The sequence below is a fragment of the Rhamphochromis sp. 'chilingali' genome (assembly GCF_963969265.1).
Source record: "Rhamphochromis sp. 'chilingali' genome assembly, chromosome: 21".
Lineage (NCBI taxonomy): Eukaryota > Metazoa > Chordata > Actinopteri > Cichliformes > Cichlidae > Rhamphochromis > Rhamphochromis sp. 'chilingali'.
In genome coordinates, this window is record NC_137949.1 from 20394538 (window position 1) to 20420655 (window position 26118).

The following is a 26118-nucleotide window of genomic DNA, read 5'->3' on the forward strand; positions in this document are numbered from 1 at the left end:
TAAGCCTGCAATTATTGATGGTATTTATTTTTTCTTGCAAGTTGGTAAGGGAGAACAGTTCTCATCACATGTATTTTGGTAAAATAAAAGGATAATAGAACATCCATCATGCAACATCAACATAATGAATATTAAATAAGGATGTAAAAAGGCAAGATTAATCCACTCTATAATACGGCCCCACCATGAAAAGTACGATGGGGAATCGCTGTTTGTCAAATTGCACACTGCCTAAACTTAATTATTTAACAATTTCTTTGTTTCTTGTAAAATTCTGACTGATTGCCCTCATATTCCAGCCTACCAAGCTATCTGGATCCAACTATAAGTATTTTTAGGTAAATAGAATTATATTGTAATTTCAAATAAAAAACACTAAAATTCCTTTTAATTACAGGTGAAAGACACCTTTAAATCGTGGGCCGTATTATATAGTGTTACTAATTTCTGAGCTCATAATTGCACAGTTCAGGAAACCAATGATGAGTTGATAAACAAGAAAAAAAAAATTCTGGAAAAAAAAAACCCCTGAAATGCTCTTCTGTTATGTTAGTTACAAATATAAAACAATGTACATACTAAAAGCTGTTCACAATACAAGACACTACACAAATATACAAAATGTAAAAATAAAAAAAATCCTCCAGTTTAACGCTGTCAAACAACTGCATACAGCATTTCTGTTGCACTACTACCAACAATAAGGCATCAATTAGAAAAGACAAAGAGAAACAAAGAAAAAATGACGACAAAGCTTTCTGAGAAAAAGTGTGGCTGAACTGATAAGCTAAAAAGTATTGGTGATGCAGTAAACAGTGTTCAGATCCATAATCTGTAGGAGATCCTGCAGATGTGTTTTCATGGCAAAGCTGTATGCGTAATTTTGTTTTTTGGTGCCTGCAATACCCCCAACTACCAACAGAGGGCCGAAACATGAAGTGTGGACATTATTCATCTTCCAATTTAAGATAATTAAAAAAAGCAGACTGCAAACAAAAATATATAACAAAGACCCGACTTTACTGGAATGGGAATATTTTCATTCAGATACAGTACACTGGACTTGTTTTTCACTCCATAAAGACTGCATTGTCCCATCCTCGGCCACAGTTTTAGCACACCATGATTTTTAAATGTCACATTTAAAAGTTTTGGATCCAGTTAGTCACAACGCACATGTGCAACCACAGCAGAAATAACCACAGAAACCAGCTGCATGGTCACATGGTAGAATGATAAACAAAACCATGTTGTGCTCCTGTCATAACACTGAGATCTAAAGAGAAGAAAATAATTTAAACGTGAAGCTCCTGGCATTTATTTTTCCATTTTAATTAGGATATGTCACTTTACTGACACAGTGTTCACAAATAAAAAGATCAATGTAAAGATAGCAATTTTATTAATTAAGCGTAAGGTTCACCTCTGTTCTGTTCTGGGCTTTTTAGTGGAACAAGTCGTAAACCAAGATTCTTTACGAATATGGCCCTCGGTGTCTAAATTAACAATGATAATGCATCGGTTATGCACAGATAACCAGTTTCAACATCACTTACATACAAACACAAAACAAATGGATAACATATTATGGCTATATGCAGCTTTAGAACAAGGCACAAAGGTAAGATAAATATCTGTGTGGAAACACCGGGAAGAGTGGAGCAGCATTTTATGCCCTTTTGGAAAAAAAATCATTAACACTAACACACTGCAGATAGTCGTCATATGTGGACCAGCAGGAGATGCTGGCTTGGAGTCTTTGCAGGCCAGGATTTAGCGATTGCTCCTGATGGCTTCCTTGGCTGCCAGGATGAGCGGGGTGAGGCTGGATAGAGGCTTCGCCACCTTCAGGAATGGATGCTGAATGGAAAAAAGTGGATATGTGAAATTTTATAAGTTAGGGGGTGAACTTAGATAACGGTGTACATAATTCACTGAGATGCATAAGAAAAAAAAAAAAAATCTAGATTCAACATTTAAAGACATCTTGAATTTGGGTCGGATGAATAGGTCTTTTCTACCTGCAGCAGCTGTCTGCCTGACCCTCGTTTCTCCACGTCCATCTCCAGACAAAGGTTAAGGAAAGATCTGAACACAGGAGACAGCTTCTCTGGGTTCTGTAGCTCAGGGGTCCCATTGGTGGCGATTAAATACAATGCCTAAAACCAGGATAATGGCAAAGTAAGAAATGTAGGGCAAAATATTTTTAAGCACTAGTCTTTAAACACAAATGTAATTTCTTATAAATTGGATTGGGACAGTCAAAACACCAGATTTTTACCTTCACGGTTATTGTGATAAATTTCACATTATTGAGGTTTTTTTAAAGCAATAATGCTATCAGTTCAGTTATTTCCTATCTTTGCTTACTGTGTGTAATCTTTTGTGGAAAATCAGTAAAAACTGCCATAACTGCACAGAGCTGGATTGGATAGAAGCCAGACTCCAGTCATTACAGCCCTGCTATGAGCTCTGTAAGCCTTTCATATTTGACCAAAACTGCAACAATAACATGCTTGCGCTGACACATGCTTAGTGATAAGAAGGTGTAATGTTCCCCATGTTCATCATCTTACTTTAGGAAAGATTTTCCCATAAATTACTGTGCAAACAAAGAGAATCATCAACCTCAAGGTGGTGCTATAGGAAAAGTCAGAATTCTTCATTAAGGAATTGTTTTAAAAAAAATGTTCCTGTCCATCTAGTAGATGCTGTCATATTTTTAGGTTTAAGTGAAGTGAAAAAGCGAACATCTATCCAAAAATAGAGGATCGCAAATGTCATCAGGGTTCAGCGTCTCAGCCACGAGGTTATAATGTAATGGTTTTCCATTCGGTAGTTGCTGAGGTATTTTAGCCTGGATCAACACGGTTGACGTACTGACCAGCAGAATGTGCACATTTCCATCCACAGAGCTGTGACACATGTTCTATTTCCAACATCTTAAATGTCAGGATTTTCTCCTTTTTCTGCATTATTTCATTCTGAAAAAAATAGACTAACATTTCCTTTTTTATGATTTTCAAGATAAAACTTTAACAAAAAACTTGCAGCTTAAATCTCAGGTTCACATATTGAACCTGTAGTGGAGGTATTAGTGTAGGTAACTGTACAAACATCACAACAGGCATTGCTGCTCCTAACACACACTCACCCTGAGAGGATTTTCATTTAGGTATGGAGGCTCTCCCTCCACCATCTCTATGGCCATAATCCCCAGAGACCAAATATCCACTTTGGGTCCATAGGCTTTCCGGGTTACTACCTCTGGAGCCATCCAGTAGGGTGTACCCACCATGGTGCTGCGCTTGCTCTGCTCTGGGGTAATCTGAGCACAGAAACCGAAGTCAGCTGCAAAGAGAGAGAAAAATAAATTGAGATTAGAAGAAAAAGCAGTGTGTTGTTCTGTTCGAAGTATATTATCAATCCGTGGATGTGTACACATCTGCGTGCGTTCTCACTCACTGAGTTTGACTGATCCGTCCATCCCAAGGAGAACGTTGTCACTCTTGATGTCCCTGTGGATGACCTGGTTTGCATGGAGAAACTCCAGGGCCTGAAGGACCTGAACGTATGTAGGTAGGAAGATTATAATCCACCAAAATTGCAATAGACAAACTGTTTTCATTAGCTCGGCTGTCTGAGAAAGATCCTACCTCTCTGCAGACAGCAGCAATTTGAGCTTCATCCATACAGGTCTCTGTCACAACATCGGTTAGCGACCCGCCGGCCAGGTATTCCATTACCACGAAAAGCTCGTCTCCAACAAGGAAACTATAAACACGCACAGACGGTCGGATTTACAGAGCGGTCCACTCACAGCTGGTGTTGTGAGGTGTATTGTATGTTTTTCTGTGCAGCATGTTACCTGTCTACGAAGTTGACAATGTTGGGGTTCTTCAGCTCCTTCATGACCAGGATCTCATTGATAATTAGCTCCTTCTTTGGCTGCTTCTGCAAGTTGATTTGTTTGATGGCAACCTGCAGAAGACAAGATATTGTACATTTGCTTCAAAACACACACAAAACCTATCTGAGCAATCACAAGGTGCAACTAATTTTTTCCTGAATTTGGACAGTCAAATCTAGGAGATGTAAAATTGTAAAAACAAAAGAAAAAATAAACTGCTTTGTCAGCCATAACTGCAATATGAAAAATGTATATTCTTCTGATAAGGACTAAATGCTGGGGTTTGAAGTCTTGGCACAGACCCGGTAGTGTACTTGTACTATTAAAACACAGATTAAACAAATTTCATTAGCGATGGCTCATTTTTATCAAATCTCTCAGCTAGCAATGAGTGCGACAGCCAGCACGCCCAAGACTCGGCAGCATAAACCGCTGTAGGCAAGGACAAGATTAAAAGTATGATAAGCTTTCTGGTTTCCAGCTGTAGTCTGAGATTGATTGATTAATCACAAGATTCACAAGTTGCAAATGTTATTTGCAACTTTTTACATCAGAAATCTCTATAAGCTAATTCAGCAGAATGCCAGAATCATGAAATTCGATATCGAAATTAAACAAACTAAGTTTAATACAGTCAGTGAAGTACCACGTGTGGCTTTTGTGATAAGGCATATCAAAGTGTGTGCTGTGAAAAAAAGCATTTTTTTCCACTGTGATCTCCTAATATCTTCTTGGGGAAAAACCTACAGGGTGACGGAAACAAAACAGCAATATTGCAACATAGTTTAGTGCTTCTAACATATTAAAACTAGTGCTGTCAAAATTATCGCGTTAATAGTTAAGATCAACGCGAAATGTTTAATGCATTAAAAAATTTTAACGCTGATTTTGTTTTTTTATTAATTTCCTGTAATCTAAGACCTTTAAATTCATGAGCACCTCTGGAGGAGGGGGCAACAGTGTGCTATGCTGGCGTTTGGCCTGACAGAAATGATTAGAAGAAGAAGAAGAAGAAGAAGAAGAAGAAGAAGAAGTGACACCATGCTACTATCTAGCTAACACTAGCTAACACACGCAAGCATGGACGAGGGCAGACTTTTGGGTGGAAAGTTTCTCTTTAAGAAGTTGCCTGATGGCTTGTTGGACAAAACGAGAGTAAGATGCACAATTTGCAACGCTGAATTCAAGTACCACAGAAGCAGTTCATCACTGGCGTATCACCTGAGAGCAAAACACCCAACTGAATCCACCTCTACGGGACCTCGCCAGTCTACGCTTCAGGAGTATGGTGCTTGTGGACGAATAACAAAAAATGTGAGAGAAAAGGTAACCAATTCCTTGGTTGTTTGGATAGCTAAAAACTGCCGACCAGTTAGCATAGTAGAAGATGATGGACTGAGAGAAGTCATTCGTGCTGCATCAGGAGATGAGTGTTACAATCTGCCCTCGAGAGGAACCATTGTGTCGAGACTGCACACTTTGTATGGGGACCAGAGGACTCAGCAGTCCAGCAAGCTTGTGCAAGTAAGGAATGTCGCTCTCACCGGAGACCACTGGACTTCGGTGAACAACGATAATTACTTAAAATATAAAGAATAAAAAAATGTAATTGGAGCCAGGCTATTAATAAAGTAATTGAGATTAATCGCAATTAATAACAGAAAATTGTGAGATTAGTTAGTTAATTTTTTTTAATCTATTGACAGCACTAATTAAAACCACTGAAACTAAAGTGAGTATGTGCTGCGATTGTGTTTCTCTCACCTCAAGTAACTTCATGAACTAAAAAAACCCCACCAGAATGTGTTTCATAATATATTAATAACTTGTAAATAAATAATTAAATAAATAAATCCCAATCCAACTTCATTCTGAAAACTGAGGTAAATGTGAGGTAGACATTTTGGTAGTGGCTCCAACACTTACCTCTTGCCCTGTGGCAACATCGATGGCTGTGTAAACTGTGCCAGACGCTCTAGAAGTGAAAATTTCAACAATTACTGTACATAATTTATTCTACTAAACTTGTCATTTTGAACCAGCAACTTGCTACACATTCTCACATTTTTCAGTATACACAGTGGCCAGAATTAAAACTCACCCCTGACCGATCTTGTCATAGCGAGTGTATTTCTTCTTAGGATCTCCAATGCTCACAATCGTTCCTGAGAATCAGGAAAAAATAAATAAAGTGAATAGTGCTTCACCAGAGCCAAAAATACTGTTGGGCTGTGATTCATGATTTTTAGTGTGTGGGTGCTTTGCATACTTAGTTTTTCCATGATTTCATCATCAGTCATCTTTCTTGGCGTATTGTTCTGCTTGTCAGCTGCCTTAGAGGTGGCATTTCCAACTGGAGCTGGGATTGGTTCAACTGTCTTCGTGTACATCTGACACACACACACAAAAAAATAAATAAATAAATAAAACAAACAAAAAAACCCCCATGAGTCCTGAATAAATACTAAACTTCGACTGAACCTGCTAGCAATTTTGACTATTAAATTCTTACAATATATTTATTTTAATTTACTGTCTAATTTTAGTTGTGAAAACAAAACATCAAACTCACTGATTTCGTGTGTTCTGGCCGTGGTGCCACGATTGGTGGCGGCGAATCAACTTCATCGTCGTCGTCGTCATCCTTGCCTGATGGGGAGGTTGCAGTACCCTGCTTGCCTGGCTGCAACAATAAACGCATAAATAGCACTTTAGTCTGAATTTGCTGATGCAAATAAAGGCAGTGAATAAAAGTAGGAAAAAAATGAATGGAGCTACTCACCGACTGTGATCCTTTGTCTGAAAGAGACAAAATAATTCAAAGTTTAAGAACAGAAAAGTGAGCCTGAACCAAACCGTGCTTTTATTTATCTGCTGAGAAAAAGAAAACTAACCCGCGCCAGAAAAACTGAGGTATTTCTGTTTTCCACTGGTGGAGTCGAAGAACTTGAGAACATCAAGGACGGCCTGAGGATTTTGTTTCTGTTCTGATTTACTGATGTTGGAAGTTTGAAGGAGACGGGCCCACTGCTCTGGCATGCCCTGCACAAAAAGACCCACAGATACAATTTTTTTACAGTGAAGAGTATTTCATGCAGCTGGACATCCATTCTTTTTTAGCCAGTAGTTCCTTTCTCTCACTCTTACTTCCTTTAGCTTATGTCAATAATCTCTTTTTGAATAAAACAAGAACAAAAAAAAAAAAAAAGTCACCCGTCTTCTGACTTCCAGTTTTCAAGGGTTAAAGAATATAATACTTATGCTGACTCCACACAGAGGAGGGCATGAAATATTGCACGCCTGACCAAGAAATCTTACAGCAGCACAACAGGAAATTCCTGGGACTTTCCATGGCTCGTCACAGTGGAATCACTGGATCAACTTCTCTGGAAGCTCAGCTCCAGCTCTAGTTACACATGAGTGCACCAACCACCAAAAAACATCTAGAACATTTCTGAGTGAAGCTCCATGTGCAGGGGTCTTACAGTCACAAATGCATGCTACAAATTCGTCTTCTTTTTTTAAAAATCTCAGACAGCTGCAGCGATCTCATCTTGTCCCAGCAAGCACTGCAGCTGACAATCTCACAAGTTATCTTATTTACAGCAAGTATTTCCTAAGTGGAGATTTACATGGTAAACAAAGCTAGTCCAAATAAACCAGATCTTACAGAGATTAACAGTAATAACTTTTGCATACCACACTGAACTAACTGACAAATCTGAAGTTAGATTGCTGACATACCTAACCTATAATGGACTGCAAGTAAAAGATGTAATGCGATAATTGCATCTTTTACACAGCGACAGTAACTTTTAACTGCTTGCCTAGTATAAATCAGATATCACTCCAATTATTAGATACTGAACCTGTAATTAACATGCTATAATAGGATTAATGCCTAAAATGTTTACATTAACAAAATGAATCAGGTAATTTAGTTTCTGCTCATACTACTGACTCTGAATCCACATAAGCACATATTAATAAACCAACTATGTTTAGAAATTATTTACTATTAAAATTTGCCTGTTCAACCTGCTCACGTCAAAATGCCTCTCGATGGAAAATCATAAACTGATAAACAATTAGACCAAATAAATATATGATGTGGCACTGAGGAATGTAAAAAGATGACAGCATGCAGAGATCTCAGCTGTCTAATTAAGGGCTTTTTGCAGTGCTGGTGAAACTGGCACTGCAAAACCCGTCTCGCTTTGTTAGCCCTGTGACTGACTGCTAAGTGCCAACGATGGACGGATGGATGAAAAAAAAAATTGACAACACAAACGTGTTTATTTTATTTTCATCTCATCATTTAACATTTTATCAATGAATAAGAAAAGTCATATTTTAATCAAGCCTGATGTTTACTCAAACATAAAAGAAGCATTCCCAGACTCTTCCTTAAAGATATGATTACAGTTCATTAATTTAACACTCGATGTACTCTGAAGATACCTTAAGCCAAGGTATCAGTGAGATCAGTGCATGAATTAAAATCTCATTTTGCAAGTGAACACTGGTCATTGTTTAAGGTACTTACCGTGAATTCTCCAGTAACAGCATCAAAACCCACATGGATGGTGTGTTCAAAGTCTGATGGGGAGGAGATTTCAGGTCTGTCCTTATCCCGGTCCTTTTTCTTGCCTGCTGCAGACAAAGGTCAGAGGTCAAAGTTACATTCTTCCATGGCCACTCGTGTGGTCTTTTATTGTGGTACTGTGCAGTATATTAAATGTCTGGGTTTACTTATGTGTGTGTGCTCCACGTCTCACCTTTCTCTCCAAAGATGGAGATGATCTTGTTTCTAGGCTTCTTCTCCTCTGGTGCAGACGGAAGTGGCCGAGAGTTGTGATTGGTCGATTGGGCGTCTTTGACTCCTCCTTGGCTGCTCATCCTGACAGGGGGGGCGGGGGGCTTATCCTCACACACTCCGCTGTCACACATCTACACTCACCTCGACCTGCAGAATCAGGGTCCACAAATTTAACAGACATCCAGAAAAATCCACAAATTTCACAAACATCCAAAAAGCGCAGTGCACACTAAAACTGCGGTCCTCTTCTTCCTGTTTTTTCACATGTCGCAATACTTCTATTGCACGTTAGGCCAAGCTGTTAGAGAGAAATGGTTGCTGCTTCGAATAAAGCTTAGCATACGCCACACACAGAAAAAGAAGTAGCCAAACAATACATTTAGAAAGAAAAAAAAAAAACTCACACAGACATAACTAATCCATCCATGCTGCAATGTGAGAATCGGCTCTGACTGTTGGAGCGAAGGGAACCAGCCAAATGTGAACAGGAAGCAACGCTGAACGGCAAAGTGACGTGCTGAGTCGGTTACAAATGAATGAGGAAGGAAAGCAGACAGAAAGAGAATAAGAGTGCGCAAATGAGTGTGACGCCAAATGGTATGACAAGTGTATAACAGGGGAAAAGACCAGCCCTAAAAAAGGGCCTGATCAGGGTAGTAGGGCCTAAAAACAGTGTTCAGACTGAACTTTAGAAGTTTGTTATTCCTTTCCTTATTTAGTTATATACTAGTCAAAAAAATAAATACATTTTATGTCATGAAATGTGTTTTCAACCTTTGTTTTGGTATGTCATTATAATCTCATAGAGAACCCAAACATATTCTGTTAGTTTGTTGTTTCAGTCAATTGGGTTTTTACTTTTTACCAAACACAAATGAACTCACTTGTGCAATTCAGAACTGGGTCAGTTTAGCACTTTATGTTGTCTTCAGTGCCACTGTGACTGACTCACATTAAAATCTGGTATTGGCATGTCGGCATGCTCAGACCGTTGCTGGTGGAATTCTGACTGGACAAAGCTACTGGGACGAGGTCTTCTAACCTATACTTCTGCCATTCATTCTGGATGACAAGCACATCCAGACACTTCCTGGCTAGCATTTAGTCCTGATATACCTCCTACTGAACACGCCTGAGATATGGCATGATGATATGTTCATTAGGGGCAGCCACGGCCCACGCCCACTGAACAGCTGCAGGTTGCATTCATCCAGTAATGGAGAGAAATTTGAGGAGTCCATGCACAGATAAAAGACAGTTTGGATCACATTCAGAAGAGGCTATACCATATATTTTCCATCATCAATATTTGAATAATATAGTGTCTATTTATAAAATCCATTTAAAACACAAACATGTTTCTTTTACATGTTGGATGGTCAAATTAACGACTGCCAAAGTCTCAAATGTTCAAGTACCTCCAGTGAGGCAAAAGCTCAGGATTCAGACTGTTCTAAGCACACCGTTTCAGACAGTTTCTGTACTCTTAGATCTGCATGATGTCAATGAAAGCACATGTCCTTATATGGTCATCTCAGACACACAAGTTGTCAGCACAGAAACCTTCTATTTGCAAGAAGCAGCCAATCAGAATAACGTTTAATGCTTCAGACAGAAGATGACCAAGGCTGTATATAATATAGATTAGCATTATTTTTAACTGTGAGTGATGCACTCAGAAAGTTATGCTGTTGAAGAATTCAAGAATATTAGTATTATAGAAAATGGGAGTAAGCAGAGGTACTGTACTTGTTAGGGCTGTTACGCTATGACAAAATATATCGGATGACGATATGGAAACATCCGTCGTTTCAAATTATACATTATCGTTTGCTTTGTTGTGTTGCAAAATACACTGTTTATGGCAATATTTTTTCACCAGGGCACAGAGAATACCAGCATAACCAGTGAAGAGGAGGCAGAACCAAGTAGCTCCAAACAGAAGGAACAGTGAAAACAAATCAAGGCCCTTATTCCTAAACGAGGGGCTACCTCTGTAGCATTGACATGGTTTGGTTATGAAAAGTCTGACACAAACCAGAAAACTCTACTATGCAAATTATGCCGCAAACCAGTCCCCACCAGACTCAAACATGACAAACCTCTTCTACCAGCTACGCAAGAATTACGTGAAAGACTATGGAGAGAGTTTACAGATGAGAAACAAAAAAGAGCCATCAGGTGCTCAAAATAAACCTTAGACTCAAATGTTAGAACAGGCTTTTCCTCGCAGCAGTTTCATGCATCGGTCAAAACACTCGACTCCGGGTACACGACGCCCAGCTGAAAACACTTCACACAAGTTGAGTTGCACGAGATGCACAGAATTTGGTCATATCGCACAGCCCTAGTACTTGTTTATACATCCATGTTTCAGTTTTCAGGGAACCTCAGAAAAAAATTAACTTTTCTTACACCACCACATCTGAAATGCACTGTTATTAGATACTTTTAAGATCAATATTTTGCATAAAAGACCATCTCTTTAGAAATAGTGTGCAATAACAAACAAACAGGGACTAGAAATTGATGTAAGAAACTTTGTTTTGCTTCTTTATTGGCATGTACAGCATGATCATTAATCATTAAGCATCTCTTAATCTGTTGCATGAATAAAGTCCCAAACTATATAAAGCAACAACCAATGTCCGTATTTAACATGTGGCAAGTGCAAATTGCAGCTGTATTTTCTGTCCACCCCCCAAGTACATCTGACACATTGGTGCATTCATGCGTGTACCTAAATAGTCTTTTCACTCACCCACACATGCACAGACACATGTATATCATGAGGAGGCACTCCTAACCATCTAACCATAAAGAAGTGGCAAAAAACTAGCCAATCCAAGGCACAGTAGTAGCCGGCGAGAAAAATGTTTGCTTGGAGAATCACAAAAGGTCATTTCAAACGCTGGCTACAAGAGTAAAAAGTTTCTTAGTCATCTCTGAATTGTATTAACAACATAAAATTGTCTTATATATTAAGATATTTATCGTAGGGCCAATCTTCTTATGCTCAAAATAGTCAATTATTTTGGTCCCAATTTAAACACTACCACTTCTTACTTCCCCATAGGTACACATACTTGGGTTTATCCTAATATGGTGAAAACTGAGATTGCAGACAGACACGCGCAAACACAGAAACCCTGAACCTCAAAAGCACCTTTTAGGCTCTTGCAAAGCAAGAAGTTCGATCGGCTCTGACCTGCTGCTTGCATTCTTGATGACATCACAGACAGGAAATAGGAAGCAAACAGAGGTTTCCTCACTTCCTGCGTCTGACCGCAGATGACACAGCTCGTACTAAAACAATATAACAAACGTGGCTCAGCTAGGTATACCTATGACCTCTTCTTTACACAGAAACCCTCCCCCTTGCCATAGAAGCTCTGCAGACTTGACTCGGTTGTAAAGTAAAATCAAAACACAGAAACTAAATCACTGGATTTCAACACTGATCCATTTCCATGATACATTAATCAGAGCCTTTGTGGGTATAAAATTAGTTCTATGTAACAGCCAAGCCCTCAGGCCCCAACATGGATACAGGCTAACATTTAACTGTCAAGGCTAAATACTTCCCTTTCTGCATAATGTCTGAATCACTGTACTGTAGGTGAGAGGCTTTCTCCTCTTCAGAGTGACTCAATGGATGGCTGTGTGTTAACTCTAGTTGGTTTTCACACTTTAGGTCAAGCTTTCTATTGTGGCAAGAGTAACATCAGCAACAAAGTCCACAAAAGTCCACCCACTCAAAATGAGGCACCCCCCTTATGCTCTTTAAGCCCTGAAATCTCTTTAAGCTGTGAGCACTAACCTGTTTTGTGCTTCTTCTGCCCCTCAGAGAAGACCAGGTAAACAATAAAAACTGCTGTACTCCTAGTGGATCTGTGCACCTCTTTCTCTGGTGCTCATTTATCTACTTAGCTCTCGCCCTTTTCCTTATACCCCTCTCTCTATCTTTTCACCCTCACAGGGCAGGTCTTAGCAGGCTGCCTCATTCCTCAGTTATCCTAAAGTGGACAAGTGTATTCTTGCCCAAGCGGGAAAAACTAGACTCCATCCATCGTTGATATCCAATTCCACAGAAAATGTGTGTGTGTGTGTGTGTGTGTGTGTGTGTGTGTGTGTGTGTGTGTGTGTGTGTGTGTGTGTGTGTGTGTGTGTGTTGGGATGAATTTTGGGAGCAGGCTGTTCAGGCTGAGACACGTTGTCTCTCTGTAGGAATTCCATAGCCTGCAGGGCTGCAGCAGGAGCTGGGTGTGTTGCCCTGTTCATCACAAACACACAAGCCTTGTGCATACCTCACACACACACATTCCCTGCCCTAAAACACACCCTCCTTCTGCCAATAGACGCTTCAATAGAGCATTTGATCGTGTTTCATGTAGCTTTGGGGTAAAACATAATAGGGTGGAGGTAAAATATCAATATGTCAGTATCACACTGCTTCCTCTTGCGGTACAATAATAAAACACAATGGTTAGGAAGGACAGCCACTATAAACCCAACAATCTGACGTACTAGAGTTACTGCTCATTCGTGGTGGAACTTCTCAAATGAAAAAGAAAGTGAAAAAGTGAAAAGAAGTTCTAGTACAAAAAACTCACAAGGGGAAAGATATCAGCGGAAAACAAATCAGCATACTAATAATCTGACATCTTTTCTTCCTGCCTAGCAGCTCCATTTTCAGCATTCCTTTATCCAGTATATCGCCTACCTTTGCACATGTATAAACCCTCTCACCCTTCCCTCTTTAACTTAATCTTCAAACCATTAAACCTGAGCTATACCTCTGATGCACTCATTTCTAATCCTGTCCATACCGGTCCCTCCCAGGAAAATTAGCATCTTTCGGTTAATCTCACCATCTCTAAGCAATCGTATTGATCGCATCATAGCAGGCCGCGCTACCATCTTGTAAATCAACCCTTTCACTCTTGCTTCTTTCCTTCTGTCATAAATCACTCTCAATTCTTGTCTCAACCTGCGCTTTCTTCTTCACTGTCCATTGCTTTGCATGGTTAAACCCAGGCATTTAAACTCACCCACCTTCACTACCTCTTCTGCTTGACCTCAACTGTCAACGTGTCCATCACCATCGCAAACAAGAAAGGGCTCAGTGCAGATCCCACCTCGACCTTAAACCCATCTGTCACTCCTCACCACTGTCTCGCTGTTCTCCTACATGTCCTGCACCACCCTCGCAAACTTCTCTGCCACTTCCTGATATAGTAATACAGTTCCTCTCTTGGCACCTTACCATATGCTTTCTCTAGCTCTATAAAGCGCAACCCCTGACCTTTTCTATACATTTCTATCAACACTTTCAAAGTAAACATTGAAGTTACAATCACAGAATGGCTGTATTACAATACCAACACTATTGTGGGCAACATGCAGTGACATTGTGGTGAGTCTCACTCCTAGCATAAACTGTGTTTGCATTTAGCTTTAAGCCTTTCAGCATAGCTTCAGGTAGCTGCTATTAGCATTTGCATTGTGCAGACTACTGAAACACACGGTGCACTTGTGTGTTTTTTACATGGCGGCATTGAGTACTGTAGAAATAATAATTTTAGACAACAGCCCAGGATCTAATGGTATTGAGCTTGCAATGATGTGAAACTGAAACAAAGAGAAAACTTTCACATTTAAGAAGCTAGACCCAATTGTTTTGCTTTTATGCTTTAAAAAAAAAAATACAAAATTATTAAAACTAGTCAGGTTTTCTTTCACCCAATCACCTAAGTTTTTAATTGAGCAGTTATTTCAGCTCTATTGAAATATGTTGCCTTTAAAATCCCGCCAAGCCAGCAACATGCCTGTGCCTATACCATTTCTATTCCTCATTCCCCACTCTCTCACTACATCAGGGTACTTTCTATTCTCTGTGGTTGGCTGTGATCAAGGGAAGCCTACTTCCTCATCCTGGAACTCCCTGAGCCACAAAGGGTCACAGGATCACTCTAGCCAACCAGAGAGCGGAGAACGCGGCCAGCAAGATGTTTACAGGAAGTGGACAACAAGTCTTTTGTATTCAGCTTCTATAAAAGGAAATTCTGTGGAGTACTTCCTGGAAGGAGTGATAATGAGTGATGGAAGGAGTGATGAAGCCATGCACACACACACAGCTTTCTTCCATCTTCCTTTCATTCAGTGACATAAATATGCAGAAACATACAGTTAGATGAGAAATCACACATTTATGTGCACCACACAGACAGACACACACACACACACACACACTGCATTTACGTTCTTCCTCTTCCCATTTACGTTCCTTCCCTGACCGTAAGTCTGACAGTAAATGAAGCATATACCCACATATGCCCAGCTGCACACCCACAATGAACACCTTATCCTGTTTTTCCAAACAGCTACTTCACCCCCGTGTCAACAGTTTAATGGCTCAAAATAATCAACCTGCAAGCAATCTGAGGGCTTTAGGCTTTGTATCAGGTACAGAACTAAACTCACAAATCAAAGTCGCAATGTTTTAGCTTCCTGCTCGACTACAAAAGTCAGTGTGGATGGAGAAATGACAGGCACAGATTTACAGATGTATAACACTTTTTGGCAAGCCCGGGTCACGTGACGCCCACATTGCTCCGATTTTCCAGGATGAAAGTTGTTTTGGCAAACACCTTTTAGAAAAAGTCATGTTTAGCTCTTGTTTTAAAAAAATGTCTAGAACTGACTATTTATAATTATCTGATTCATTTTTATACAGTCAGAATTGATCACGTGCTGGTTTACAGTGCAATGTCTACAAGTTTGTTAGAAAACTACTAAATTCGTGATTGTTCTTTATCAATTTTAATTAGAAACAACAACAAAAATACGTTTAAATGTCACAAAAATGCACTAATTAGGTTTAAATTTGACTTAAGTGTGTGATTTCTCTGCAAGTACAGGCTGTATTCATTTAAAGTAGGGCTGCCACAAACGATTATTTTGATAGTCGACTAGTCACCGATTATTTATGCGATTAGTCGACTAATCAGATCATCATCCACTGGACATAAAACTACAGCTTATTGCACCAGCAGCATCTGCTCTTATATAACTATCATTAGCTTACAGCTTTAAGCTTTTAAGGTGCTAACTAAAAATAAAGACAAGATGATAGTTTATTCAATTTTAATGAAATTTGCAGATTCTTTCGGTAAAGTTGAATAAACTCCTTGCTATCTAAAATATAACAGGACACCGGAGTATATTCTCCAGCATCTCACACTTCTGATAATCAGCTGTCTGCTTGACGTTTATTCAGCTGTGTAAAAACTATAACTTTAATCTCAGCCAAACCGATTTACTCAGGAACAAATAAAATACTAAAAAAAAAAAAAAAAAAAAAAAAAAGCCAAACAACAACATTTTTAATTTATCTAAGTGACTCATATATATTTAACCTGAGTCACGAAAGACGGCGGTGGGTTTGAAAACAATTTGCCGGGAGTCCGGTGTTCTCACGGCGCTAGTGACCTAGCCCCCGGCTAGCTATCGAGCTAGTGGGTAACAGACGTCTCCGAAAACGTCGGAGCGCTTTTGAAAATATGTGGTGTCCTGATAAACTGAGCCGATATTTGAGGTTTACACAGCTACATTCTCGCCTGAAAATATGTTAAACGTTTATTTTGTGACCCAGAAAGAATAATAAGAGTAATATTAAAACTAACTAGCTACCGCCATTGTTGGAAACTAAGCTGGGCCGCGCTATGAATTCTGGGACACAGCTGCTTCTTCTTCTTCTTCGGGGTTTAACGGCAGCTGGCATCCTTGTACATGCAGTGCTGCCATCTTCTGTTTCAGTCCGTTATTACACTCTTAAATCCTGCTATTATTCCTGCGTCTTTTGCGATCTTACAAAGCTTCAAACGACACGTCGACTATTAAATCAGTCGTCGACGATTTTGATAGTCGACGTAATCGTGACTAGTCGACAAATCGTGGCAGCCCTAATTTAAAGTCCATCTTACTTAAGTTAAAAATGTGGTCCTACAGATGTAAACCACATTCAAGAGTGCAACTTCAACACCTCACTCTCGGTACCGTCATTACTAAAGCAGGTTTTGCTTATTTATAGACTCATTTTTGTAGAATACATTCCAGCGGTTTGTGTGAACACAGTCCCTGTAGACTGACATCACTTGGGTTAATTATTATATTGCTCTGACAATATGACAATGTGGCGAAGCCAGCCACAAACCCAATTCACACTGGTATTTTGCCTCCTGTACTTTATTACAGTTTTTTTTTCAATCTCATCTAGTGATCAGTATGATCTAGTGCCTTCTCAGTAATTATGGAAGGAGATGCTATCCGGTTTGGGTGCTTCCTGTGCCAGAAAAAGATCTAACCGAAGCAAAAATGTTTAAGACAAGTGTTGCACTGACTAGTGAATGAAGAAGTCTTAACTTACCGGTTGCTCTCAACCGCAAAACTCAACCGCACTCCGGCCAAAACTACCGAAACTCTGCCCCGTGTCTGTTTGTTTTCAGTCCGTTTAAAGCCCCGATTTGACGCTGAGATTTCACGACAGTCCTCGCGGGTGCGAAAAACGAAGCCGTCTTTTATCACGCTACAGTTTGCCTTCTTTTCTCTCCCCGAGTGTTTTCAACTTGACTCCGTGCTCGGGCCGGGGAGGAACCTGACGGAGAGGAAGCGAAACAAACCGAGCAATCGGAACCACGCGGCTTCCGTAGTGTTTTTAGGGCAAAACTCAAAGGCGCGTAAACGCAGCTCCTGCGCAACATCCGTGGCAACCACACCGGAAACAACAGATCTTTAATTTTCAGAATAATACCAAAAAGGGCTGTTCTGATGATATAAACGTATTAATTTCTTTTTTTTAAAAAGGTGTTGATTAACTCATTCATAATTCTAAAACCTGGCACAATGATCAAAAACAAGAATTAGAATTTATTTTGTGGTTTTTGAAAAAAATGAACCCAAAATATACTGTCATTTGTTGTATTTTCTATGGTTAATAAAATATATTGGACTAAAATTATGATGAGATATTGAGCTGTCACATTAACAGTAAACGGATGTGTAAAGTAAAGTACTGTCTAGATCAAAGATTCAGGTTTTGATCCATCCCCCATTTTTTCATATTGTAAGAAAAAGGTGAAATGGTTTCTTTTAATTTCTTTAAAAATGCCATCAGGAATCGTTCTCCATGTTTCTTGAAGGACTTTCATGGCTCCTCTTTGGATAGTGGTAGATGATCCCACACTTTTTCAATAATGTTCTGGTCCAGGCTCTGGGGAGGCCAGCCCATGCTTTCTAGATGGTATTATTTGGTGGCTTAAAATCGGTTTGCACTTTTTTGTGTATCATAATTCTATAAATTTTGACAAGATCACCTGTACCACTGGGGACCAACACGCAGATCCTCCACTGTATTTTGCTGGTTTCGTTTCTGATTTCCTCTGTAGAAGTAGAGGGAAAAGAAAATATGTAGGCCCCAAAGCATGGTGGAACCTGTCAAGTGATGTGTATTATTTGGGTGTTTGGTTTTGGTGGTGGTAAAGCAGGATGTTGATACAGGATGAGAGGTGTCTTGAATAAGGTTATCGCTGTCTAATCGCTGTCTAATCTCTTTTTATTTTACAACTCATTTGATGACTAAACGTGAATGCTCTCATATAAAAATGTCTATTTATTGGGCGATCTTTTTAAACGAAATAATAATTTATTTTGAAAATTAGTACCGGATGTTATAGAGCAACTAAATCCGTTTTTACTTTTTGAATAAGCAGCGGATGAAAGTAGCTCAAACGTCAACAAAATACGTCAAAAACAACAAACTACAGTCTTCGCCGAGAAGAAGTTAAACAGTATGAACGATTTGTTTCATGTCGACACTCTGTAACAGTCTTTTATTTGTATGGACACACTACACATGCTAACTCTTAATAGCTTATAAGTCTGTGTGTAGGTATAGGTTGAGAAGCTAACTTTATTATATTGTTATTTATATTATAGTTTAATCCCACTGTTTACGTGCTATTTCTGCGTCTGCGTGTCTTCGAATTTAGAATGCGTATTTTCTGTCGTTACAGTCTGCAGCTTATCTTATCACATCAGTCCAGAGTACTCTGTTATCTAAACTCATGTTCTTTCATCTCTGCTGCAGTCATGCAGTTCAACCGCAGGTGGAAGTTTGGTTGGGGCAGGTTCAGTGAGGTGGACCTCTTCACAGATCGCCATGAATCCAATGCAGAGACTCTCTCACAGGCCATCAGAGCTGCAGCGTCTGAGGAGCCCGATGCAGACGGCAGCGTGCTGTTTGGTCAGCTCAAGGGAACCGTGGTCGGCCTCAGATATTACTCAGGGGTGGTGAGGATCAGTCAGGGTCTTTTTTTATTCCTCTAGTGGACAGAGGAGACAACACAGATCAGTTCTACCACACAGGTCAGAAACATGTGGAGAAACCTGAAAAGCAAAAGGTGTTTTTACTCTCTGGACAGGTGAACCAAGGGGAGATGGTCGGTTTAGTGCGGCAGCCTCAGAATCCATATGACCGCAACGCAGTGATGGTTGCCAACATTTACGGAAATCAAGTCGGACACATCAAGAAGGAGCTGGCAGCAGCAATGGCTTACATCATGGACAACAACTTAGCTAAAGTAGAAGGGTGAGCTGCTATGTGCCCGAAACTATTCTCCCTTTCAGAAAATAGGACTATCATTACTTGAACCCCTAAACAAAAGTACTCAGGTGTTGCAGACCACTAAAATCACATTATTAATCAAACCATTTACTCCTTTTTTTGTACATATATTCCTTATAGTGTACTGTTTTGGATAACAAATGTAGGATCCCTGGTTTGCTTCCAAGAGAAGAGACAAATCCCTTTGGGGTTGTGCAGGAAGGGCATCTTCCTGCAAAAATCTGCAAAACCAGACATGACATCGTCAAAGTGACATTGAGCTGAGGCGCATGTTCATTATTAGAGGATTAATGTTGGCAAATTGTAATTTCCTACATGTACTAGTACACTTCTCATTACTTTTTCAGGGTGGTATTCTCAGGGACGAAAAACACCTACACCATGCCGGTGATGCTGTCCTTCTGGGGGAAAGAAGAGAGTAAAAATTCTGTACTGGAACAAATGTCACGCCGAGGATATAAGCTGAACACAGAGGGAGGCAAACTGAAAGGTACGCCCTGCACAATCGCTGGACTTAATTTACTCAAATTTAATGTGTGTGTATGCTCGTGGTTCTTCATTTACCTGCATGCGTTGGATTTCAGGCGACAATCAGCAGTGGTATAATAGTCAAGATGCTCGGGCATTTTCATCCAAAAAAGGTGTGACCACTGCACTAACTGCCGACGAGGTAAATAAATTACATTAAACGTTTTAGTAGTACTCTGTAAGCCTTTATAGCTTATAATAAAATAATAATAATAATTATACATTTTATTTATAGGTCCGAAAACACTCAAGGACACCTTACAAGCAAATAAATAACAAACTCATGGGATGGACCAACATGTATCTGTGTTGAAAACAATGTTTTTTTACTTATATATTTTTTCCTTTCAGCTAAAAAATGCATTTGATAACCTTTTCGAAGGGTTGATGGAGAGTAAGGATGGAGAGAAAGAAGCTGCTGTGGTAGGTACTTAATCTGTTTATCTGTTTTTATTTATTACCTGCTTTTGTCTGCAATATGTTTGTTTTTAAACTTCATAAACAACAGTTAAATGCAATGATTGAGATCCATTTATTTTTTTTATACTGGAGTTAAGGAAAGAGTTTTGTATTTCTCTCCAAGCTGTCACTACATTTTGCTTTTCTTTATATGGGAGTGCAGCTTTAGTGTTTAACATACAACCGTCTCTCTTTCCAGTCTGTGGCTACTCCCCTCCTGCTCCATCAGAAGCAGGCGCTGTCCTGGATGTGCGCTCGGGAAAACAAAGCTGCCCTGCCGCCGTTCTGGGAGAAGAGAGGCGAGCTATACTACAACACCCTCACGTGTTTCTCTGCCAAAGAGCTACCAGAGAGGGTTCGTGGAGGCATACTGGCAGATGACATGGGGCTGGTAGGTGACACACAGATAGACATATTAAACTGCACACATCACATGATCATATTCTAACAGCATCCACAGTCAGCGTATATTGCACTGTTTCCTTTCTTTTAGGGTAAAACACTGACTGTAATTGCACTGATTCTCACCAATTTTCACAAAGGAAAGCCGCTGCCTGTGGAGAAATGTGTAAGTAGGCGTGTGTTGCAGTCTTTTCAGGCAATATGCTTCATGAGTAACTTGTTTTCACCAATTACAAAATGTGTGTTTATATGTGTGCAGGTTGAGAAGGTTTCGCCCATTAAAGCTAAAACGACGTCACAAATGGCCCTAACACTGGAAGGTACTGAAAACTTTTAACACATTTTATGATTTTGTCGAAATTAAATAAAAGATGTGGTGTGTTTGCTTCAGGAAGCAGCAGTGCAGTTGGAGCTGGAGTGAGTGGCACATCAAGTGGTTCTAACCTGTGAGTGTATTATTGATGTACATTTCACTCAAATTATACAACCTCAATTCCAAAAAAGTTGGGACTCAGCGTAAAATACATGTCTCAAAAATAAACTGGGACAGTGGGACAGGGCCATGTTTACCACTGTGGAGCATCCCCTCTACAGAACTGTAAACATCCATACACCTTTCAAATTAATGATGCCTTTCCCAATGTGCACGCTTCCAATTCCACAGGCACTAAATCTTACCCAAGTCCATGCATTGATTATAGTGGGAAAATAATGTCTGTTTTAATGCAGTGCCAGCTGAGGACCCAAAGATCACAGACTTCAATAACGATTTTTAGCCTGTGCACAGAGATTTCTCCAGATTCTCTGAATTTTTTGATGATATTATGTACTGCAGATAATGAGGTATTTAAAGTCTTCACAATTTTGCATTGAGGAACACTATTTTGAAGTTGTTCCACAATTTGTAGACAGTTTTTACAGATTGGTGACCCTCTGCCTCCCTAAGATGCTCTTTTTATGCCCAGTCATGTTACTGATGTTTTGCTAATTAACATAATTAGCTGCTAAATATTCCCCCAGCTTTCTTTTTAGTACCACTTGCTTTTCCAGAGATTTGCAAGTCATTGCATTGTGTTTTTATATACATTTTACACAGTGTCACAACCTTTTTGGAATTGGGAATCTATTTTCTGCACTATTATATTCTGTGTTAGCTCATGACCCAATTCCCCTGTGTGAATCAGTACCCAGGAGGAGGTGATCTGTGTTGATGAACCACATGCAGTGAAGGCAGCAGATAAGTCAGAGAAAAGTAAGAATTGTCATCTCCACATGTTTATTTTAAAACTTTTGTTTGTGCATTTGTGACTCACTTGCATTTTTAACCTGACTTAACCTTAACCTGACCACTTAACAGGTAAGAGCAAAGAGAAGATGAAAGCAACCAAGAGAAAACCAAGCAAAGGTATAACTGTAACCTGTAGAACTGTGTACTTGTGATGTGGCTCAGGAGGTATAGAACATCATCTGCTAATTGGAAAGTTGGTGGTTCGATCTATGGCTGCTCCAGTCTGCATGCAAAATTATCCTTGGTGTAGATACTGAACTCCAAGATACACAGATTTACAGACAGTGTATGTGAATCTGTGCAATGAGTGTGAATGTACGATAGAAAGAACTTTGGTAGAATGAATGGGCGAATGAGGCATGTTGTATAACTGTGAGTGCTCAGATAGAGTAGAAAAATGCTTTAAAAGAACCAGTCCATTTACTGGTGAGAAAGTAGATGCATGATTGCACTGAACTGATTTCTTGTTTTGCTTCTAAACACTCTTAATAATCATTTCTTGTGAGTAAAATTATTGACTTGTATGCTCTTGGTGCAGAGGGATCGGTGTTGTTTGAGGATCTGGACTTTGCTGCTGCTCTGAGTGGCTCAACATCTGGCACAGGCTCAAAGAAGAAGAAAACAGACAAGAAGTCCAGTCTCACTCAGAGTGAGTTCCAACAGTGCATTTTTATTGAGTGTTTTATGTTTCTGTTTCTGTTTAAAGAAATAGAACTTGGACAGTCATTTAATATTTGATTTGGGCTTCTTTTTTATTTTTTTACATGTGCAGTTGCTGAATCCTCCATCGCTGAAAGCCCAGATGACTTAAAAGCAAGAACAACTCTCATCATCTGCCCCCTCTCTGTGCTCAGTAACTGGCTGGTAAGAAGGCACACTTTGAAAGAACTGTATTTTTGCATGCCATAATAATTGGCTACAATTAAAGTTAAGAAATGTGTAGTTTTTTTCATCATTTTCCTCTCTTCTTTTATGCAGGACCAGTTTGAGCAGCACATGGACCCTAATGTGAAGCTGAATGTGTATTTGTATTACGGTCCAGAGAGAAACAGGAGTAAAAAGTTTCTGTCCTCTCAGGATGTGGTGATCACCACGTACAATGTCCTCTCTTCTGATTTTGGGGTGAGTATATACACAAATGTGTTGCAGTGTGGACTGAAATATTCACACAAATTAAAACTGAAGATAATCCAGCCATTGGGTACATTTTTTTAAATAATTCATAAGTAACTGGACTGGATTTTTCTCCTAGGAGATCCCTAATGTACTATAATGATTTCCTTTCAGAATAAGAGTCCCCTCCATGGGATCAGCTGGCTGAGGGTTGTGCTAGATGAGGGACACATCATAAGAAACCCAAATGCACAGATGAGTAAAGCTGTACTTGACCTGAAAGCTCAGAGACGCTGGATTCTTTCAGGTATCCCATGTCTAAATACACACACAGATTTCAATAGATGACAGCGATGGTATTGCAGGGTTTCTACCGGTCATTTAAAAGTCTGAAATGAAACTCAAGGAGATACAAGTTTTAAAATATTTAATATTTTCTGTAAATTTGTTATAGGTATAACATTTGAAGATGAACTGTTTCAGACTCATAAAAATATAAACTTTGTTAAACCAGTTTTTAAAGTGTCTACTTGCATTTATTTGTAATGCATTTATTTTAATGTGTATTTTTGTAGACTGGCACAGTAGACAGCTCTAAACTAATACCATAATTGTGACTATTCTGTGCTGTTTCATTAGCGTCTTCATCTACAGAATGAAAATAACAGAAATTATGGTAATTTCTGTTACATCACAGAATGATATTGGTTTGATAGATCTTAATACCACAACTGTAAATACCCAAATAAACAAATCCTCGACGACATCACAGTACGCCATTATGTTTTTTGAATATGTAGTAAACAGGCACACTCATTCCTCTTCCTCCTTCTCTTCAGGTACTCCCATCCAGAACAGTGTGAGGGATCTGTGGATGCTGGTGGCCTTCTTGGGTCTGAAGCCCTTTGATACGAGAGAGTGGTGGAACAGAGTGATCCAGAGACCCGTTACGCAAGGAGACAGGGCCGGCCTGCAGTGAGTGCTCAGAGAGCCTTTAACTTCTAGACTGCAGCACCGCATCAATCCTGCAGAGGGTGCCATTCACTTAAGAGTAGCAATAATCTTTCTGTTTAAAGCCTATTTGCTTTGCTTGCGTCTCCTTACTTTAATTTTAATATTGTTTGTGTTCCCTACTCCTTGCTCATTGTTGCATTTCTTGACTTTTAAAGTTTTTCTTTGTCTAAAAAAAAGCTTAAAGCTCAAGGGTCTAATCTCTTGTACAGAGAGCCTCGTATCCAAGTTTTTAATCAGAATCACTTTGCCAGAATCACTTTCACGTTACTGTGAAAGATCCACGACAGACCTGACCACTCGTTCATGCTTTTCAGCATACTTTTACTATAGCTCTGCAGCTCACTGCTGGACATATACCAACAACAGTCACTCAGCACAGACTTTAAGCCGGCCTGGCGTGATTGCGGTTGCCATGCAGGTGCGCCCGCCTCCCCTGCAGTGGCACCGCAGATCATGCCCCGCATTTTATGTGAGGGTATGATAAAGTTGTTTTTTGTTTTTTACAGTATTAGTCTGTGATACTTGCTACTGTGTGCAGACACCTTCAGACACTAGTGAAGTGCATCACCCTGAGACGGACCAAGAACAGTGAGGTGAACGGGCGGCCTCTGGTGTCACTGCCTGAGAAGAAAGTCTACGTGGAGCAGGTAGAGCTCAGCCAACCAGAAAGGGAGGAGTACGAGCTGGCACGCACTGAAGGAAAAAACACCATTGGCAGGTACGTGTGGAGCGTGTCAGTGTACTTGCGCAAGCATGCTTGAGAGTGACGAGTGTTTTTGCTAAGACAGAAAGTACCTGTGTGAGATTATTTGACGGGACATGTGACTGTTGATTCATCCATTCATGTCAAACGTTATAATAAAATACGATTTTACGTTCATTTTTGCAGATATGTAGCTGAAGGTACAGTCTTGAGGAATTATGCTGATGTGCTTGCCATTCTCATGAGGCTCCGACAGCACTGCTGCCACCCTGACCTGCTGGCAAAGATGTCCTCAGATTTAGGTAAAATCTGAAATTTGTGAATTAACGAGATCAAAACTTTTGAAAACACCCGATGATCAACCTTATCAATGAGGAAACTCATTAGTGGGGATTTTGTTGTTTTTTGCTTGATAATTAGGATGTTTTTTACTTTGTTCTGCTGCTATCTTGAGCTCTAACGTGTTGAGTTAAAATATAAAGATACTTTAGGCAAACAGTTGACTTTGCTGGTAAAACCTTTTTCTTAACACTACCTGTTCTGAGATAATCAGTCAAACAAGTACTTGTATAATACAAACATTAGAAATGTTTCTCCTTTTTCCAATTACTTCGTTTGCTTATTTCTTTCCCTCCTCATCACTTTCTGGCTTTAGGTGCTGCAGCAACACCGGCAGAGCTGCGGGAGCGTCTCATAGAAAAGCTGCGGTTGGTGCTGGCCAGCGGCTCTGATGAGGAGTGCTCCGTGTGTCTGGACTCGGTCCGTCTGCCCGTCATTACACACTGCGCCCACGTATACTGCCGGCCATGCATCGCACAGGTCATCAGCACTTCGGGACAGGTATATGTGCATCAGGCATTTGTAAATTAGCTGTCATTCTACATAAAACAAATACATATTCAGTTTAATTTAAATTCATATTCCTCTCTTTGCTGATGCTCCATATGTTGGCACAGGAGGTGGCGCACTGTCCTCTGTGTCGAGGTGAAATCAAGACCAGTGAACTGGTGGAGTTTCCACAAGAGGAAATGGAAGAAGAGAATATTACAAAGCCTGAGAGGTGGAGGACAAGCTCAAAGGTACTCACTTTAAGTAGGAGAAAATAACAAACGCACTCAGTAGACCCTAAAACAGGAGCCATCCCTTAAGCTTAATTTTCAACACATGGTAAAGCTTCAGCTAGTCTTCGCTTGCTTTT

General features: G+C 39.8%; 2 protein-coding genes across 6 annotated transcripts in view; one reads left to right on the forward strand and one right to left on the reverse strand.

The window, feature by feature from the left end:
• Nucleotides 1-17438, reverse strand: LOC308390056 (serine/threonine-protein kinase PAK 2-like). 4 transcript variants are annotated; one of them, XM_080871747.1, is made up of 15 exons: nucleotides 17158-17438; nucleotides 8689-8876; nucleotides 8457-8563; nucleotides 6805-6952; nucleotides 6693-6709; nucleotides 6483-6593; nucleotides 6180-6300; nucleotides 6012-6075; nucleotides 5837-5885; nucleotides 3869-3981; nucleotides 3657-3774; nucleotides 3466-3565; nucleotides 3155-3351; nucleotides 2022-2159; nucleotides 1-1860 (listed from the first exon to the last, which is right to left on the reverse strand). In XM_080871747.1, exons 2-15 carry the CDS (start codon nucleotides 8858-8860, stop codon nucleotides 1774-1776), a joined length of 1542 nt encoding a protein of 513 aa, XP_080727873.1. In that variant the 5' UTR covers nucleotides 8861-8876; nucleotides 17158-17438; the 3' UTR covers nucleotides 1-1773. The 4 variants fall into 4 exon arrangements, with proteins under 4 accessions (XP_080727873.1, XP_080727875.1, XP_080727872.1 ...); XM_080871749.1 differs by lacking the exon at nucleotides 17158-17438 and adding an exon at nucleotides 12550-12718 and having other exon boundaries at nucleotides 8457-8560; XM_080871746.1 differs by lacking the exon at nucleotides 17158-17438 and adding an exon at nucleotides 12550-12717.
• Nucleotides 4992-26118, forward strand: part of hltf (helicase-like transcription factor) — a 24522-nt gene continuing 3395 nt past the window's right edge. The window contains exons 1-21 of one of the 2 annotated variants that reach the window (XM_080871745.1): nucleotides 4992-5434; nucleotides 18877-19079; nucleotides 19211-19377; nucleotides 19761-19903; nucleotides 19998-20083; nucleotides 20293-20364; nucleotides 20600-20791; nucleotides 20894-20968; nucleotides 21062-21122; nucleotides 21194-21248; nucleotides 21987-22054; nucleotides 22160-22207; nucleotides 22629-22739; nucleotides 22863-22954; nucleotides 23069-23212; nucleotides 23378-23510; nucleotides 24043-24178; nucleotides 24756-24935; nucleotides 25107-25222; nucleotides 25576-25760; nucleotides 25877-25999. In XM_080871745.1, coding sequence (XP_080727871.1) covers nucleotides 18879-19079; nucleotides 19211-19377; nucleotides 19761-19903; nucleotides 19998-20083; nucleotides 20293-20364; nucleotides 20600-20791; nucleotides 20894-20968; nucleotides 21062-21122; nucleotides 21194-21248; nucleotides 21987-22054; nucleotides 22160-22207; nucleotides 22629-22739; nucleotides 22863-22954; nucleotides 23069-23212; nucleotides 23378-23510; nucleotides 24043-24178; nucleotides 24756-24935; nucleotides 25107-25222; nucleotides 25576-25760; nucleotides 25877-25999 — 2388 coding nt within the window. In that variant the 5' untranslated portion in view covers nucleotides 4992-5434; nucleotides 18877-18878. Of the gene's footprint in view, nucleotides 5435-18433; nucleotides 18578-18876; nucleotides 19080-19210; nucleotides 19378-19760; nucleotides 19904-19997; nucleotides 20084-20292; nucleotides 20365-20599; nucleotides 20792-20893; nucleotides 20969-21061; nucleotides 21123-21193; nucleotides 21249-21986; nucleotides 22055-22159; nucleotides 22208-22628; nucleotides 22740-22862; nucleotides 22955-23068; nucleotides 23213-23377; nucleotides 23511-24042; nucleotides 24179-24755; nucleotides 24936-25106; nucleotides 25223-25575; nucleotides 25761-25876; nucleotides 26000-26118 lie in introns of those variants that run through there. The other variant, XM_080871744.1, reaches the window with a different exon arrangement.